Source organism: Salvelinus sp. IW2-2015, linkage group LG3 (assembly GCF_002910315.2).
Source record: "Salvelinus sp. IW2-2015 linkage group LG3, ASM291031v2, whole genome shotgun sequence".
In the NCBI taxonomy this organism is placed as follows: Eukaryota; Metazoa; Chordata; class Actinopteri; order Salmoniformes; family Salmonidae; genus Salvelinus; species Salvelinus sp. IW2-2015.
Window position 1 is genome coordinate 12046914 of NC_036840.1, and position 20119 is coordinate 12067032.

The 20119-nt window shown below is 41.6% G+C and overlaps 1 protein-coding gene across 1 annotated transcript; it reads right to left on the bottom strand.

Moving 5' to 3' along the window:
• Nucleotides 1–1815: 1815 nt before the first annotated feature.
• LOC111950757 (interferon-related developmental regulator 1) lies at nucleotides 1816–14232 on the bottom strand. Its single transcript, XM_023968628.2, has 11 exons — nucleotides 14018–14232; nucleotides 12815–12919; nucleotides 12507–12588; nucleotides 12119–12243; nucleotides 10328–10485; nucleotides 10182–10232; nucleotides 9778–9956; nucleotides 9432–9540; nucleotides 3629–3763; nucleotides 3170–3394; nucleotides 1816–2619 (listed from the first exon to the last, which is right to left on the bottom strand). The coding sequence occupies exons 1-11, from the start codon at nucleotides 14046–14048 to the stop codon at nucleotides 2533–2535; spliced, it is 1287 nt and encodes a 428-aa protein (XP_023824396.1). The 5' UTR covers nucleotides 14049–14232; the 3' UTR covers nucleotides 1816–2532.
• Between the last annotated feature and the right edge of the window lie 5887 nt (nucleotides 14233–20119).

Here is a 20119-nt window from a genome sequence, read left to right on the forward strand (position 1 = left end):
GCACAGTGCCAACTAAAGTTTGGTGGAGGAGGAATAATGGTCTGGGGCTGATTTTCATGGTTTAGGCTCCTTAGTTCCAGTGATGGGAAACAATGACATTCTATASGATTGTGCGCTTCCAACTTTGTGGCAACAGTTTGGGGAAGCCCTTTCCTGTTTCAGCATGACAATGCCCCCATGCACAAAGCGAGGTCCATACAGAAATGGTTTGTCGAGATCGGCGTGGAAGAACTTGACTGGCCTCAATCCCATCAAATACCCATGGGATGAATTGGAACGCCGATTGTAAGCCGGGCCTAATCACCCAACATCAGTGCCCAACCTCAGTAAGGCTCTTGAGGCTGGATGGAAGCAAGTCCCTGCAGCAATGTTCCAACATCGAGTAGAAAGCTTTCCCAGAAGAGTGGAGGTGTTTATAGTAGCCAAGGGGGGACCAACTCCATATTATTGCCCATGATCTTGGAATGAGATGTTTGACCAGTAGGTGTCCACATACTTTTAGTCAGGTAGTGTAACTACTATATGGTACCTATGTTAGCATGTTCACATTTCCCATCCAAATCATCTATAAATAACTTGAGTCACAGAGTAGATTTTTATACTTTAAGTTGATTTGGACATGAAGCACAAAAATGCTTACCATTGACTTGCATTGGTGCAAATATGTCATTATGCAATTCGGTTGATCTATCCCTTAAAGCTAAAATCCTTAGTTGCTACATCAATCTTTGGACTGGATTAATATATACACGTAACGCCTCATGACCTTAGCTCAACTGTCGTACTGCATCAGAACCCCAAAAAAGCTTGTTTTACTCCGTTTGTAAACAAACACTTTATAGCCTCAAAGCATGGTTAAAACTATACGTTTGATCATGCACGGTCAGTCCTTGCATCCATAACTCTGAATTTGAGAGTGGCTACATTTCTCGGTAACACTATTTTGATAGCTACAGATGATCAGTAGCAGTTCAACGATCTACTTACCCTAAATAGTGTGGCCCATTTCTCAGCTTTTTTTTTTTACCCAAACAGAGGCGGGTGATCACTTTATGGTTTTAATTAAGGACTCCAGAAATCTATTTTTTTATTCGATAGCAGGTATTTGGGGCCCAAACTCCAGAGAAGCAGGGACGTTATTGGTTGTTTGACTAGTTATCTAATCATGCATCTCTGCTGTGCTGCAGTGTAGCGTTAGTGTTCTATAAAAACAAACAAAAAAACAGGCATACTTGTGGGAAAGAACATCAAGTACTGTAATGCTGCATATCTTCTTCCCCAGTCTTTCCTCACTCAGCTTACACAAGATCTAAATCCTGCACAAGCACATCTCTCTGGAGGACCCATTTTATAGCCATATGCACAAACTGCAACATTCTCTGATAAACAGGTTTAGATGGACACGTTGACAACTACAAAGCAGTTCCTCTTCCTCAAATGTGAAATCAGCTTCCAGGAAAAGCCAAGGGAACAGATTAAAAGAGCCAGATATCCATTTGGTTGACTTGTAATTGGTGTCTACTATTCTATTCATTGTGCACATCAGAGACTACATAACGACATACTTCAGCGCAACATGCTTCGTGTCTGAAGACTCGTCATAAACAATGATTGACCTGGTGATAAGTACTGTACTGAAGATCAAGAAATGCAAATTGAGACTTGTTCCATTAGTATTTATTGGGTTTCTCACATCCCCAATAGACCTAAAATACACTGAGTGTACAAAACATTAACACAATCTTTACATGACAGACTGACCAGGTGAAAGCGATGACACCTTATTGATGGCACTTGTTAAATATACTTCAAATCAGTGTAGATGAAGGGGAGGAGAGGGGTTAAAGAATGATTTGTAAGCCTTGAGATGTGGATTGTGTATGTGTGCCATTCAGAAGATGAACAGGCAAGACAGATTTAAATGCCTTTGAACGGGGTATGGCAGTAGGTGCCAGGCACGCCGGTTTGTGTCAAGAAATGCGACACTGCTGGGTTTTACACACCGTTTCCCCCCCCCATGTGTAACAGGAATGGTCCACCAACCAACTTGACAACTGTGGTAAGCATTGGAGTCAACATGAGCCAGCATCCGTGGAACACCTGACACCTTGTAGTCCATGCCCCGACAAATTGAGGCTGTTCTGAGGGCAAGGGGGTGACTCAATATTAGCAAGGGGTTCCTAATGTTTAGTATACACAGTGTATAACAAAATATCAGGCAATACGTGAGGGTTCGGGGGGTCCATAGGAAATGTTAACCAATTAGTGCATTTTCAAATAATACATCTCAATGTTAATGGACCACAAACAAAACAGGGCAACAAAGTCTACATCTCACATGACACTTCATTCCCTACATAGACACTCTGGCTAAAATTGGTGCACTGGCAAGCTTATATGGGGAATTAAGGCATCACTTGAGACAGACATGATTACTCATATTTACAAATACCAACCACTTGACAATTGGATAAATTAAGGATAGTAACAGTGATATTCAAGATCGCTAATAAAAAGAGCAGGTCGGACGCATTAAAACTCCCCGACGTCAACCCTCTTGTCTCTGAACTTGTTCCTGGCCTTTGTCCGAGCCTTGAACGCAGCTGCATTGTAGAGATGCTGGAAAAGACAACCGCAATGTCAACACAATAAGAGACACGCCCTTTGTTTTGCACTGGAAGTATATCCATGCGAATGTCATGCCAATAACACATTAGAAATTTAAAAGGGATAAATAACTCAGAGTCCATTTGGACTCCTAGACCATTTTAGATATTGTGCGTTTCAGCTACTGACTGCTGGGTTGTACCATTGGATTCATCCAGTTCTTCTAGATCCGTTGGTCTGTGTGATTAACGGAGGGGTGGGGTGAGCTAGAGCCAAATGAGTCCAAATGGTTTGAGCTACAAAAATGACATTTATCAAAAACTCATGAACGCAAATGTTTATGGCAAATTGTTTTGTGATGCATTTGTAGACCTGGTTGTCCTGAAAATAAAAACATTTCATTGCGAGGCTAAATATAAAAGGGCTGGACAAATTTTGATAGATGAAAAGATGATTTTCGCTGGGGTCTCAAGAAAGTACACTTGTGACCTTTTCAAAACATTAGTCGGGTTCAATTAGCCATCCAAGAAAGAAAAGCATGCAGTCTAGTAAGGATAATTACCCTTTCGAAGCGGGAGATTTTCATGGACTTCAGTGTGGCCGCGTCAACCAACATGGGTGGTCCCAGTTCAAACACATCACGAATGAACTCATTGGCCTGTAGGTGGTAGTTCATACCAGAGCCCACAAACTCCCTGAAGGCATCGTATGTCCTCTTCCTCACCCAGCTGTCGATGGTCATGCGCTCGGTGCTGAAGCGGATTGTCTCAGTCTGAAAGTCCCTCTCCTAAAAACACACACACACGCTCTCTGAGGCAAGGCTACACTGTTCTGGATACTCACAAGACAACAAAATGTGTAAACGTTACTGATAACTAAAGGGGTAGATTAGGTTGGCAATGGCAACCAGCTATCAACACAGGCACACAGAACTCACGCCATGAATCAGCCATGAGTCATCACATGAAATTCAAGTTCTATTCCCCACAGTGATCTACTATTGTATAATCTGTCCACTCACCTCCACCGACTTGAGCACATCCCTGAACACAGACCTCTGCTTCCTCTTGTCAGTCTTGGCACGGTGTTTGTTGCAGTCGGTGGCCAGAGAGTTCAGCTTTTCACAGAGGGGCTCCCAGTCATCATACTCAAACGCCTGAGAACATCCCATCAGAGCACAGGTCAGTCATTACTAAAGTGTTTACAGATGAACACGCTATGCTGGCACTGCATTTCAGTCAAATCCTATTTTAAATTCAGTACAGGATGGGGATGTGCACAGCTATATAAATATCCAAAACAGACATTAGTATTCAAATACTTGTGTGAGTATTCATTTGAGCAAAAACTTTATAGGTAGGTATATTTGAACTGAAAATACTTTTTCTAAATTAAAATATCCATGTGACATTGTTATACCATAACACTACAAATTATACATTTTACAATGTCGTTTTTATGAAGTGCCCCAATAAAACAAGCAAAACTGGAGCCTTCACCTGTAGCTTGTTGTTTGTGTTAGCCAATCAAAGCAGCTAAATGTTTAGCATATGCAGTGAGAGTTAACTATCGCAATGCAAAATGGAATAAAGTTACAGAATTATAAAAGTGACCGAAATGAGAAGGAGTAGGCTACAACGAGCAACTAACAGGAAGGCCATTTCAAAATGTTGCCTCAACTAGCTAGCTTTTCAAGGCTACTCCAGTCAAGACAGGCTGAGGCAAGGCTAACTGGAATAAATAACATTGCGACAAGTTAGCTAGTCTTGGCTGTAGCATCCCTATCTCTGCCGACGTCTGCTCGCTCAAATCTAACAGGCACCACCACAGCCTCTCCCATGCGCAGCAGTGCTCAGGTAAAAAAAAACATGCATTAACAATCAAAAGTTTGGATACCTACTCATTCAAGGGTTTTAGTTTTTTACATTGTAGAAAAAGAGAAGACATTTTCTTCGAACAAAGATAAATGACATGCTAGAAACAGATGCACAGAGAGCCCTTTACTTTTATTGATGGACATGTTCTAAAAGCAAGTGATGTGAGTTAACTTCTAGGATAGGGGGCAGCATTTTCACGTTTGGATGAAAAGCATACCCAAATTCAACTGCCAGCTACTCATCCCCAGAAGATAAGATATGCATATTATTAGTAGATTTGGGTAGAAAACACTGAAGTTTCTAAAACTGTTTAAATCATGTCTGAGTATAACAGAACTTATTTAGCAGGCAAAACCTCGAGGACAAGCCATTCAGATTTTTTTGAGGTCACTCTTTTCAATGGATTTTCATTGGGAATCCAGATTTCTAATTGACCTTCTTGCAGTTCCTACCGCTTCCACTGGATGTCAACAGTCTTGAGAAATTGGTTGAAGGTTTTTCCTTTGTGTAATGAAGAAGTAGCCCTGTTCAGAACGAGAGTCGAGTGAAGTGTACTTTGTTTGAGGCGCGTAACCAGAAAGCATGCTACAGTTTGTTTTAATCCTGTATTGAACACAGATCATCCCATCCCGTCTTCAATTTTATCGATTATTTACATAAAAAAATACCTAAAGTTGTATTACAAAAGTAGTTTGAAATGTTTTGGCAAAGTTTACAGGTAACCTTTGAGATATTTTGTAGCCACGTTTGAGCAAGTTGGAACCGGTGTTTTTCTGGATCAAACGCGCCAAAAAAAATGGACATTTTGGATATACAGTGGGGAGAACAAGTATTTGATACACTGCCGATTTTGCAGGTTTTCCTACTTACAAAGCATGTAGAGGTCTGTCATTTTTATCATAGGTACACTTCAACTGTGAGAGACGGAATCTAAAACAAAAATCCAGAAAATCACATTGTATGATTTTTAAGTAATTAATTTGCATTTTATTGCATGACATAAGTATTTGATCACCTACCAACCAGTAAGAATTCCGGCTCTCACAGACCTGTTAGTTTTTCTTTAAGAAGCCCTCCTGTTCTCCACTCATTACCTGTATTAACTGCACCCTGTCTCTTATACACATCTAGATGTGTATAAGAGACAGGTACAAGGCTGGGATGGGCTACAGGACAATAGCCAAGCAGCTTGGTGAGAAGGCAACAACTGTTGGCACAATTATTAGAAAATGGAAGAAGTTCAAGATGACGGTCAATCACCCTCGGTCTGGGGCTCCATGCAAGATCTCACCTCGTGGGGCATCAATGATCATGAGGAATGTGAGGGATCAGCCCAGAACTACACGGCAGGACCTGGTCAATGACCTGAAGAGAGCTGGGACCACAGTCTCAAAGAAAACCATTAGTAATACACTACGCCGTCATGGATTAAAATCCTGCAGCGCACGCAAGGTCCCCCTGCTCAAGCCAGCGCATGTCCAGGCCCGTCTGAAGTTTGCCAATGACCATCTGGATGATCCAGAGGAGGAATGGGAGAAGGTCATGTGGTCTGATGAGACAAAAATAGAGCTTTTTGCTCTAAACTCCACTCGCCGTGTTTGGAGGAATAGAAGGATGAGTACAACCCCAAGAACACCATCCCAACCGTGAAGCATGGAGGTGGAAACATCATTCTTTGGGGATGCTTTTCTGCAAAGGGGACAGGACGACTGCACCGTATTGAAGGGAGGATGGATGGGGCCATGTATCGCGAGATCTTGACCAACAACCTCCTTCCCTCAGTAAGAGCATTGAAGATGGGTCGTGGCTGGGTCTTCCAGCATGACAACGACTCGAAACACACAGCCAGGGCAACTAAGGAGTGGCTCCGTAAGAAGCATCTCAAGGTCCTGGAGTGGCCTAGCCAGTCTCCAGACCTGAACCCAATAGAAAATCTTTGGAGGGAGCCGAAAGTCCGTATTGCCCAGCGACAGCCCCGAAACCTGAAGGATCTGGAGAAGGTCTGTATGGAGGAGTGGGCCAAAATCCCTGCTGCAGTGTGTGCAAACCTGGTCAAGAACTACAGGAAACGTATGATCTCTGTAATTGCAAACTAAGGTTTCTGTACCAAATATTCAGTTCTACTTTTCTGATGTATCAAATACTTATGTCATGCAATAAAATGCAAATTAATTACTTAAAAATCATACAATGTGATTTTCTTGAGATTCCGTCTCTCACAGTTGAAGTGTACCTATGATAAAAATTACAGACCTCTACATGCTTTGTAAGTAGGAAAACCTGCAAAATTGTCAGTGTATCAAATACTTGTTCTCCCCACTGTATATATATATATATATATATATATATATATATATATGGAATTAATCGAACAAAAGGACCATTTGTGATGTTTATGGGACATATTGGCGTGCCAACAGAAGCTCGTCAAAAGGTAAGGCATGAATTATATTTTTATTTCTGCGTTTTGTGTCGCGCCTGCAGGGTTGAAATATGCTTCTCTTTGTTTACAATGTTGCTATCCTCAGAAAATAGCATAGTTTGCTTTCGCCGAAAAGCCTATTTGAATTCTGACATGTTGGCTGGATTCGCAACCAGTGTAGCTTTAATTTGGTATCTTTCATGTGTGATTTAATGAAAGTTWGATTTTTATAGTATTTTATTTTGAATTTTGCGCGCTGCATTTTCTCTGGCTTTTGGCCAAGTGAGACAGTAGCGTCCCGCCTAAACTCAGATTTTTGGATATAAATATGAACTTTACYGAACAAAACATACATGTATTGTGTAACATGAAGTCCTATGAGTGTCATCTGATGAAGATCAAAGGTTAGTGATTAATTTTAACTCTATTTCTGCTTTGTGTTACTCCTCTCTTTGGCTGGAAAAATGGCTGTGTTTTTCTGTGGCTATGTACTGACTTAACATAATCGCAAGGTGTGCTTTTGCCGTAAATCCTTTTTGAAATCAGACACTTGGCTGGATTAACGAGACGTTTCTTTAAAATGGTGTATAATACTTGTATTTTTGAGGAATTAATTATGAGATTTGTTGTTTTGAATTTGGCACCCTGCAATTTCACTGGCTGTTGGTTAGGTGGGACGCTACCGTCCCACATGTCCCAGAGAAGTTAAGTGTGTTGTTTTTTAAGTCGGCTATAGGCGCTGGAGGGATAGTGTTTCTTCAGTAGACTACTTACTGTGTGTATGCGTGCCCTCGTGTGTGTGTGTGTGTGTGTGTGTGTGTGTGTGTGTGTGTGTGTGAATATATATACACACACAGTACATGTCAAAAGTTTAAACACACCTACTCATTGAAGGATTTCTTTATTTGTACTATTTTCTACATTATAGAACAGTGAAGATAAACTATGAAATAACACATGGAATCATGTAGTAGCCAAAACAAGTGTTAAACAAATCAAAATATATTTTATATTCTTCAAAGTAACCACCCTTTGCACTTGACATTCTCTCAACCAGTTTCATGAGGTTGTCACCTGGAATGTATCTGAATTAACAGGTGTGACTTGTTAATTTGTGGAATTTATTTCCTCCTGTTTGAGCCAATCAGTTGTGTTGTGACAAGGAAGGGGTGGTATACAGAAGACAGCCCTATTTGGTAAAAGACCAAGTCCATATTATGGCAAGAACAGCTCAAATAAGCAAAGAGAAACAACAGTCCATCCAGACATGAAGGTCAAGTCAATACGAAAAATTTGAGAAAAACTAAGTTTCTTCAAGTGCAGGTCGCAAAAACCATCAAGCGCTATGAAACTGGCTCTCATGAGGTCTGCCACAGGAAAGGAAGACCCAGAGTTAACTCTGCTTCAGAGGAAAAGTTAATTTAAGTTACCAGCCTCAGAAATTGCAGCCTTAAATAAATGCTACAGAGTTCAAGTAACACACAACATCAATTGTTCAGAGGAGACTGCGTGAATCAGGCCTTCATGGTTGAATTGCTGCAAAGAAACCACTACTAAAGGACACCAATAAGAAAAAGAGACTTCCTTGGGCCAAGAAACATGAACGGACATTAGACTGGTGGAAATCGGTCCTTTGGTCTGATGAGTCCAAATTAGAGATTTTGGGTTCTAACCGCCATGTCTTTGTGAGATGCAGAGTAGGTGAACAGATKATCTCCGCATGTGTGGTTCCCACCGTGAAGCTCGGAGGTGTGATGTGTGGGGGTGCTTTGCTGGTGACCCTGTCTGTGATTTATTTAGAATTCAAGGCACACTAAACCAGCATGGCTACCAAAGCATTCTGCAGCAATACACCATCCGAACTGGTTTGCGCTTTGTGGGACTATCATTTGTTTTTCAACGGGCCAATGACCCAACACACCTCCAGGATGTGTAAGGGCTATTTGACCAAGAAGGAGAGTGATGAGTGCTGCATCAGATGACCTGGCCTCCACAATCACCCGACCCCAACCCAATTGAGATCATTTGGGATGAGTTGGATGAGTTGGGCAGCAAACAAGTGCTCAGCACATGTAGGATCTCCTTCAAGACCTTTGGAAAAGCATTCCAGGTGAAGCTGGTTGAGAGAATGCCAAGAGTGTGCAAAGCTGTCATCAAGGCAAAGCGTGGCTACTTTGAAGAATCTAAAATACATTTTGATTAGTTTGACACTTGTTACTTCATGATTCCATGTCTTCACTATTATGCTACAATGCAGAAAATAGTAAAAAAATAATAATAAATGAGTAGGTTGGTCCAAACTTTTGACTGGTACTGTACATTATTTAGAATGTCCAGATATCCGAAAAACTCATGATGCTATTAGAAAAGTGAAATTTCAACCCCCCCCCCCACCCCCCATCCCCAGTACAAGGGGATTGAAAATCCAATGCAAGATTTGAACAGCACTTTCTAAATTAAATAAAATGATTCTCCTGAATTTAAATGGAACTGAGCCACAGACCAAAGAACAGGTGAGCACTTACAGGGTCCATGTCCCTAGCCAGCTCAAACAGCAGAGCGATGGTCTCTCCCGCTGCTATCCTCATGTTGACGTCGTCATTCTCCAACAACCGGGGTAGTTTGGGCAGGTGCCTGAAAGAAACATTTCAGTCAAAAACAAGTAGACTTTCAATTTTAGACTCCCTGTCACCATGATATTTCCTTTATCTACACCGGTAAGACAACTGGACAGGTAAGGACATCTCAAGCACACATTCACTATATTGTTTTGATCAGATGCATCCAATGACCTACAGGCTGAAGCGGCCTGAAAGTCGGGTCCCAGAGAGACTTCGAGGTTCAAGTTAAAGTGCTTGTGTGAGTACATACTTGCGTGTGACTGCTTTGACCTGGCTGCCTGTGCAGATTGTGAGCAGCAGGGCCCAGGAGAGGAGGGCATTGGTGTGGAGCAGGGTGGTCTGGGGGTTGAGAGAGGGGCGACTCCCATCCTCCTTCACATAGGAACGCATGAACAAACTCTCAAAGCTCGCCATGGTAGCATACACATCCTGGAGACCCAGAGAGAAAGGGGTTAATCATTTATGTTTAACAAGGGTGAGATTTGACTATGCAGACATTTGGACAGTAGTCTTGGTTTCTGTAGCTTGTGCCAAACGCTGAACAGAATAAAATTCTAAAACAGAATGCCAAATTTTTCAGCAAAACAAAGTATTTCCAAGCACACACTCAAGCATAGAGAATATCACATTGGAACGTCAAATACAGCCACATACCAGGATGTCATCTTCCACCACGAGAGTGCACAGGCCCAAACTTGTTGCGCACTATAAAAGAAAGAAAAGGCTTTCAGTAGAACAATAAAGGCCACTTATAGCAAACCAAATTTATTTTAAATTACAGGTTCCAGGCAGATACTCACCGCTTGTCTGGTTTGGATGTTGGCCGCTCCATCCAACAGAATGTTCTTGAAAATGGGTTTGAGGGTCTTGAACACCTCCTCGCTCTCAACGCCTGAGCCCAGCTGAATACACAGCAGACAGGCCAGGGAGGCTGCTGCACACTGCTCCTGTCCTTTACCTGAGAGAGGGATTGGATTTATTAGGATCCCCATTAGCAACAGCTAGTCTTACTGGGGTCTGACAAAAAACAAATACATTACAGACAAAAGATTTGACATGCATGAACATGTAGTGTGCGCGCATCAATCAGTTCCACATACATGTCAGTACATACACACAAGTAGGTCACATGGGGGAGAGGCGTTGTATTTGTTTCTTGAAACCAGGTTTACTGTTCGCTTGCGCAATATAAGATGGGAGTTCCATGCACTCATGGCTCTGTATAATACTGTACATTACCTTGAATTTGTTCTGGACCTGGGGACTGAAAATACCCTTGGAGGCATGTCTGGTGGGGTAAGTGTGAGTTTAAATTGAAAATAATTTGGAATTTCCAACACATTATTATTATTTTTTAAACGAGTGACGCAGTCAGTCTTTCCTCAACTCGTAGCCAAGAGAGACTGGCATGCGGTGTCCCTAAATTGGGTCAGTTGTTGCTCAATATGCAATTAGGTGACTAGAATGACTTTGTAAACAGCCAACTTTCCGGGACATAGACATATCTTATATGGGCAGAATGCAGTTAAACTAACAATAATTTAATCTGTCTCCAATTTACAGTAGCCACTAGTGAAAAAATACCATGCCATTGTTTGAGGATAGTGACAACAAAACACTTATCACAGCACTTGGTTTGATACATTGACCTCTAAAGGTAAATAATGTACTTACATTCAGTAATCTTGCTCTGATTTGTCATCCTGGGGGTCCCAGAGATAAAAATGTAGCGTAGTTTTGTTTGATAAAATCTATTTTTAATATTCAAATGTAGGAACTGGGTTCTACAGTTTGACCCCAATGCCGTCTCTGGCTCCACTCCCACCCCACCATCTAGATGTGTGAAGGTTAGTGTCTTTTCTGTAGGGAAGCTAATGATCCATCTTGTATGACATTCCTAGGAGTTCGTAAACATAATTTTTTTTATTACCATAGCATTTCTGTATGATCTCTAGTTATGTACTCGAAAATGTATAAATTGACCAATTCGGCACATTTGGGCAAACTCCTGGCAGACTTGATACAAAATATTGTGTAGTGATGTAATTCTTCACTGGATCTGTCTGAAATTTTGCACACATTGCTGCCATCTTGTGTACAACATCTAAATTACACCTAGAATCCTACATCACTGTCTGGCCTTTCTCTTGCATTTCAAAGAGGCTTACCAGAGCTAATGTGTTATATTCTCCTACATCAATTTCACATTTCCAAAAACATCAGTATTTCCTTTCAAATGGTATCAAGAATATGCATATCCTTGCTTCAGGTCCTGAGCTACAGGCAGTTAAATTTGTTTTTTTTAAATGTAACAATTTGCTAAGCCCTCGCAGCAAGCTGATAGGTCTGCGTTGCCACTCTTGGGTACCGGAATGACTTTGCCTTCCCTCCAGGCCTGAGGACAAAGACTTTACTCTAGGCTCAGATTAAAGATGACAGATGTGAGTGGCTAGAGTCAACTACCATTATCAGTAACTTTAAGGGGTTATAGTAACTGCTGAACACTCAATACCTCCAACCTGGGTCTGTATTGGTATTCGTTGAATATGAAGCGTGACTTGGTGAAAGACTGAAAGCCTGTAGTAGCGAACCTTTCTTGAGACAGCGCTCAATGCTGTCGGTGATGGTCATCCTCCTGTCTGAAATGAACTCGTACAGGATCCTAGTTGCCATGGCAGCCTTCAGCCCGTCCAGAGCTCCTTGTCTGGTCTTGGCACTGTCAATGAGGTAGGAGAACAGTAAAGATGTAGGCCTAGTGTTTGCAGTAGCTTATGTAACAGCTACACAATTCAGTTTTCAGCAGCAATCTTATGAATGGAAAGGGTGACGTCTTGTTGCATTGTGTTCATTAGTTAACATGATGGTTCTGTCGATCCAGTTCTAGGCCTATGATGTGATCTGGTTCCACATCTTCTGAACACAATACAGCTAACAGAAATAGCAGGTAGATCAATTTCCCCCACAATGGTTTAGACTTGCCTCTTATCCACAGTGCTGTCAATGAAAACATTCAGCTTGTACTGTAAATCTTCCTGGGCTGTCTCCTCAGCTGCCTCCCCTCCTACAGATAGGAAGATGAATACAAAACACCATGAGAAATACAGAATTGTACGATGCTATTCCCCTAGTAGATCGTATTCTTTGAAACCATTTAAGATAGAAACATAAAAAGGCTGTTTGACATTTATCACAACTTCACAGGTTACAGTACTTTCTTATTTTTTTACTTGGACTTTGTTGCTTTATAAATGGGACACAGGCAAGCATGTGTACACACAATCACATACCTTCGTCTGCCACACTCATGGCATCACTGAAGCTGCTGCAGTGGCTGAGGGTCTCGATGGAGGCATCCTCATCGCTGAAAGGTTGCACAGCTCCATGAGCCCCCCCTGAAACAATTACATGACCACCCCCCCCCCCAAAAAAAAATCATACATAGTCATGGTACAATGTGTGTATTCTACTCTGGGGGTTTAACTTGTACACATCCATGCAAGCACAATGTAGAACTTTAAGCCATATAGCTACTCTTATGGGATATGCACTTGATATTCGCTCCCCTCAAAGTCAAGGGGTCCCTAGCTCCTTAAGTGGGTAGCTGGCCAGGCAGTGACAGAATCTAAACCCAGCTGGTGCAGTTTATTATGATAAGACTGTTGCCATCTGAGAGGAAGGGCCACACTGTCTGCTCTGCTGTGTGTAAACGTGACCATGTTCACGTGGCAATCCATTGCTTCCTTCTCAGACCATAGCACTGAACAGACAATTCTGGAAAAAAAGGCATTTGTCACAGTATAGCTTCCATCCCTCTCCTCGCCCCTACCTGGGCTCGAACCAGGGACCCTCTGCAACGGCGCAAATAACCGGCGCAAATAACTGTTCGATTTGAGATGGGCGCTCCTCCCTCGCCGTTATTGCCTGTTAACGTCACGGGAAATAGGCCGGTGCCCTGCGGCTCAGCATAATCGAATCCGCCCATTATTTGACTTCATTGGCTGCCGACCTCACTCAAATGTTGTGGCGTCCTTCCAACCAATGTTAGTGTACTGAAACAACCCATCCCTTTGCAGGAAGGGAGTCCAAGAGAACTTGCTAAAAACTAACACACACGACTAATCACTGGCAAACTGACGTTAGTTGCTAGGTAACAAATTCGTTTCAAAAGTCAACCTAAAAATAATGTAATCGCAGTATCGGGTGTCATTTCTATAATCACAATACTTATACAATAATGTCGGCAAACAATATGATATTGATTGTTGAAGTTAATAACAATTATTTTAAGAGAAAGCGAGAGTTCTTTGTCTGAAAGCTCTTGGCCTGATGTCAACATAGGCAATGATGCCACTTTTGTAGTCCTGTCAGACATTACTTGTCGTTGATCTCAACACGCTTTAAGAATGCACATAACTACAACTCCTACAATGCATAAAACTCAAACCACAAGAGAGGGCCAAAAACAACCCGGTCTGTAGCGATTTACTTACCCCTGGAACTCCTCTTCTTGGACCTTGGCATTTTCGTGCAGAAATATGAAAATATGAGCTAAAATAAATCAGCCGACACACGACCAGTTTTTATTAAACTGTCTCATAAATTGACAATCTTTCCGTGGCACGGTAGAGAGAAAAGAATTAAAAGCAATCCTGGAGAAAGACTGTGGGCGAAGAAGATACATTTTCCCTCAAAAAAAAATTGGGCTGCGTTAATGTCGCGAGGTTCTAAGTATTTATACGACCAACGTCACATGATCAAACATGGGTTTACCCCCTACACCAACGACCAATCATGTTGCATAAGTGTATGACGCATTGTGATTGGCATCTCTTTGCTGTCTGTGGGTCATGTTCTCTGTGGTCATGTTCTTTGACAGCCACATGAGGGTGCTGCTACCCTGTCCACAAAAGCCCTGCTGCTATTCGTTGCTATTCGGAATCCTTTGGACGTCCAATTCTGACGTCACCATATCGAAGTTGAAAATGGTTAAGGTTATGGTTACTAAGGTTAGGTAATAGTTAAGGTTAGGGTTTATAATGAATAATGGTAAAACATTAAATAGGGTTTAGGGTAGGGATGTCCCAAGGATGCCAGATAGCACTAACCCTGCTGTATCCCTGGCCTAAAATACACAGTGGTGAGGTCTTCTGACTGGGTGGACAATGACGTATATAAAGCAGTGGAGGCTGCTGCTGAGAGGATGGCTAATAATAATGTCTGGAAGGAGCCAATGGAATGGGATCAAACACATGGTAAACATGTTTCCAAGATGGCGTAGCAGTCGGATGTCTGTTTGTCTTGTCCTGTCCCGTGCATATACAGTTGAAGTCAGAAGTTTACATACACCTTAGCCAAATACATTTAAACTCAGTTTTTTACAATTCCTGACATTTAATCCTAGTAAAAATGCCTTGTCTTAGGTCAGTTAGGATCACCACTTTATTTTAAGAATGTGAAATGTCAGAATAATAGTAGAGAGAATTATTTATTTCAGCTTTTATTTCTTTCATCACATTCCCAGTGGGTCAGAGGTTTACATACACTCAATTAGTATTTGGTAGCATTGCCTTTAAATTGTTTAACTTGCGTCAAACATTTCAGGTAGCCTTCCACAAGCTTCCCACAATAAGTTGGGTGAATTTTGACCCATTCCTCCTGACAGAGCTGGTGTAACCGAGTCAGGTTTGTAGGCCTCCTTGCTCGCACACGCTTTTTCAGTTCTGCCCACATATTTTCTATAGGATTAGGTCAGGGCTTTGTGATGGCTTTGTGTTTATACTTGCGTACTATTGTTTGTACAGATGAACGTGGTTCCTTCAGGTGTTTGGAAATTGCTCCCTAGGATGAACCAGACTTGTGGAAGTCTCCCCCCCAAAAATCTGGGATCTTGACTGATTTCTTTAGATTTTCCCATGATGTCAAGCAAAGAGGCACTGAGTCTGATGGTAGGCCTTGAAATACATCCACAGGTACACCTTCAATTGACTCAAATGATGTCAATTAGCCTATCAGAAGCTTCTAAAGCCATGACATAATTTTCTGGAATTTTCCGTATCTTATCTTCGTATATATTTCATATATTTTTTTTATATATTTCATCTCAATTTCCATCTACGGACTGAACATACTGCTGATACATGCACATTTGTGGCCTGCTGGAGGTCATTTTGCAGGGCTCTGGCAGTGCTCCTCCTTGCACAAAGGCGGAGGTAGCGGTCCTGCTGCTGGGTTGTTGCCCTCCTACGGCCTCCTCCACGTCTCCTGATGTACTGGCCTGTCTCCTGGTAGCGCCTCCATGCTCTGGACACTACGCTGACAGACACAGCAAACCTTCTTGCCACAGCTCGCATTGATGTGCCATCCTGGATGAGCTGCACTACCTGAGCCACTTGTGTGGGTTGTAGACACCGTCTCATGCTACCACTAGAGTGAAAGCACCGCCAGCATTCAAAAGTGACCAAAACATCAGCCAGGAAGCATAGGAACTGAGAAGTGGTCTGTGGTCACCACCTGCAGAACCAGTCCTTTATTGGGGGGTGTCTTGCTAATTGCCTATAATTTCCACCTTTTGTCTATTCCATTTGCACAACAGCATGTGAAATGTATTGTCAATCAGTGTTGCTTCCTAAGTGGACAGTTTGATTTCACAGAAGTGTGATTGACTTGGAGTTACATTGTGTTGTTTAAGTGTTCCCTTTATTTTTTTGAGCAGTGTATATATTTTTTTGCAATCTGGTGTGGGATGTTTAAACAAAATATTTGCTATCAAAGAACCAGTGCTCAAACACTCTATAGTGTTTGAGCACACACAAAATCTAATTGGGTAATCATGAAACGGGTTGGCGACCATACAATATTTATATTCATATTCTATCGACCGTTAGACCTATGTAAAACGGGTTGATTTGTCACGTTCCTGACCTGTTTTCCGTTGTTTTTGTATTTGTTTAGTATGGTCAGGGCGTGAGTTGGGGTGGGCAGTCTATGTTATTTGTTTCTTGTTTAGGTTCATTGTTAATTAGCCTTATATGGTTCTCAATCAGGGGCAGGTGTTTGACGTTTCCTCTGATTGAGAACCATATTAAGGTAGGCTGTTCTCACTGTTTGTTTGTGGGTGATTGTCTTCCGTGTTAGTACCACACGGGACTGTATCGTTTGTTCTAGTCTGTACCGGTTTGTGCGTTCTTCGTGTTTATGTAAGTTCATTTGTTCAGGTCAGTCTACGTTGTTTTTTGTTTTGTAATTTCTCAAGTGTGTTACGTGTTCGTCTGGCTTTAATAAAGCATTCATGTCTTCATACCTCGCTGCGTTTTGGTCCGATCCCTACACCTCTTCAGACGAAGAGGGGGAAATCAGCCGTTACATGATTGCACTTACCAGCCAGATGTCTTCTTCACCGTTGATCTCTGACTGTATCACTGGTTGAAGATAAGTAGTACTTCAATCGCCCACAACCCATGCTACATATACTAGAGCAGGAGTGTCACTTTGGTTTTAGAAGTTGAGGGGACATAACCTGGCGGGGGCTCAGGGGGTCCTCCCCCATAAATTTTTTTTAAAGCTAATTTCCTGCATTTTTACACAATCCAATATGCCTTCTCCATTTAGAACAAAAAGTAAGCAACAATGCCCACAGTCATCAAGCTAGGTAAGATATCATTATTAAATATGTTTAAGTGATTAATAAGACTGAATTAGATCTAAGGTAATTCAATAATAAATATTGTGTTGCACCTTTAACCAAATGCCTAACAAATGAACAACTCTTGAAAAAATACAAAGACTTTTGATTGTCTTTATTAAGACATCCTCTATATTCCATTTTAGCCAGAACTACCAGTCAGCCCGGGACACCTGCACGCACGACCCCCACCAGTCTAGTCAATTACTAAACTCTCTCCCAACAAGTTATTTCGCAGTTCACACCTTAAATTGCTTTAATTCCCAAGGGAAGGTTTGGAAACAAAAAACAAAACAAAAAACCCACATACACCTCAAATATACATTAACACACAGAAACAGCAAATCCTCCATGTAATTAATCTCATAGGACTAATAGTAATAATAGTGTAGAGCTCTTTTTACTTGCACACAATATAGCTGGGTCGCCCTGTACCTAGGGGTCCACCACCCTGCAGCGCCCCAACCCAACAATCCCCACTCAGCTTTCAGATCTTAGTGAAACATTCATTTTCGGTTTCGGGGGTGTTAGGCCAAGGCTAGAGTGACAACCCACAGGCTGGCAGACCACAAGGGCCAGGACTGAGCAGCTCAGTAGCTAGGGGTTGCCTATATAGGCATCTCCCCTGACGTGGGAATGTTTTCAATACAGACTCCTTTAGTCGTACTGTATTCCATATAAGGCATCCAGGCCTTATGAAAGTTGCCCAGTATACCCTTAATCTGGTAATAAATCAAATCTAGTGATACGTAACTTGACATTGTGGGAGGATAACCAACCTTCCAATTAATGGCAATGCATTTCTTAGCCGGTATAAATGCTTGGTTACACAGTTTCTTCAGATAAGTCTCCAGTATCAACATTTCCAAGCAAACAAAAACAGGGAGAAGGGAGAATCTGTAGACATGCTGAGATAAAAGAACATACTCTTTGCCAGAATTCAGCCATTCTTCACAAGACCATAACATATGCAAATATGTCCCCTTTTGTGTTTACACCTCCAGCAGAGGAATGCCATTTCTGAGTAATTCAGTTTCACTGGCATATACAGTGGCAAGAAAACATATGTGAACCCTTTGGAATTATCTGGATTTCTGCATAAATTGTTCATAAAACTAGATCTGATCTTCATCTAAGTCACAACAACAGACAAACACAGTCTGCTTAAACTAATAACACACACATTATTGTATTTTTCTTGTCTATGTTGAATACATCATTTAAACATTCACAATGTAGGTTGGAAAAATTGTGAACCCCTAGGTTAATAATGACTTATCCAAAAGCTAATTGGAGTCAGGAGTCAGCTGACCTGGAGTACAATCATCGAGACGAGATTGTAGATCTTGGTTAGAGCTGCCCTGCCCTATAAAAAAACTCACAAAATTTGAGTTTACTATTCACAAGAAATATTGCCTGATGTGAACCATGCCTCGAACAAAAGAGATCTCAGAAGACCCAAGATTAAGAATTGTTGACTTGCATAAAGCTGGAAAGGGTTACAAAAGTGTCTCTAAAAGCCTTGATGTTCATCAGTCCACGGTAAGACAAATTGTCTATAAATGGAGAAAGTTCAGCACTGTTGCTACTCTCCCTAGGAGTGGCCGTCCTGCAAAGATGACTGCTAGAGCACAGCGCAGAATGCTCAATGAGGTTAAGAAGAATCTTAGAATGTCAGCTAAAGACTTAAAGAAATCTCTGGAACATGCTAACATCTCTGTTGACGAGTCTATGATACGTAAAACACTAAACAAGAATGGTGTTCATGGGAGGAAGAAGCCACTGCTGTCCAAAAAAAACATTGCTGCAAAAAAGTCAAAAGTTCGCAAAAGAGCATCTGGATGTTCCACAGCGCTACTGGCAAAATATTCTGTCGACAGATGAAATTAAAGTTGAGTTGTTTGGAGAAAAAAGGCACAGCACACCAACATCAAAACCTCCTCCCAACTGTAAAGTATGGTAGAGGGAGAGTCATGGTTTGGGACTGCTTTGCTGCCTCAGGGCCTGGACAGCTTGCTATCATCAACATAAAAATGAATTCCCAAGTTTATCAAGACATTTTGCAGGAGAATGTAAGGCTATCTGTCCGCCAATTGAACCTCAACAGAAGTTGGGTGATGCAACAGGACAACGACCCAAAACACAGAAGTAAATCAACAACCGAATGGCTTCAACAGAAGAAAATACGCCTTCTGGAGTGGCCCAGTCAGAGTCCTGACCTCAACCCGATTGAGATGCTGTGGCATGACCTCAAAAGAGCGGTTCACACCAGACATCCCAAGAATATTGATGATCTGAATTAGTTTTGTAAAGAGTAATGGTCCAAAATTCCTCCTGACCGTTGTGCAGATCTGATCCGCAACTACAGAAAACGTTTGGTTCAGGTTATAGCTGCCAAAGGAGGGTCAACCAGTTATTAAATCCAAGGGTTCACATACTTTTCCCACCCTGCACTGTGAATGGTTATAATATGGTGTGTTCAATAAAGACATGAAAACATATTGTTTGTGTGTTATTAGTTTAAGCAGACTGTGTTTGAAGATCAGATCAAATTTTATGACCAGAAATCCAGGTATTCCAAAGGGTTCACAATTTTTCTTGCCACTGTAGTATGTTCTATGGATGGCCTTAAAATGCAGTAATTTATGTCTGAGATTATATGATCATGACGGGGCATTCAAACATATCTGTATCCATTCATCATCATCATCAATAGCTTCTACCAGGTCTTCCTCACATTTTTGTTTTACATGTTTTGTGTCATCAGGAAAATTTGATACAGTTTGGAAATCAACTTGAGGTTTGTCAGACTGCCTTAAAATAGCACCTGGCTTGTCCAGTGTTTGCTGCACAGAGGGAATAAAGTGTTGTATCTGCAAAAATTCACCTCACCTCCATCAGACTGGTCTTC

Excerpts from the sequence above, each read along its gene's own strand:
- LOC111950757 (XM_023968628.2), bottom strand. The coding sequence starts at position 14,048 with ATGCCAAGGTCCAAGAAGAGGAGTTCCAGGG. Across the intron at positions 12,244-12,506 it reads GACAGCACTGTGGATAAGAG|TGCCAAGACCAGACAAGGAG; the intron begins GCAAGTCTAAAC and ends CCTCATTGACAG. Across the intron at positions 10,233-10,327 it reads ACATCCAAACCAGACAAGCG|TGCGCAACAAGTTTGGGCCT; the intron begins GTGAGTATCTGC and ends TTTCTTTTATAG.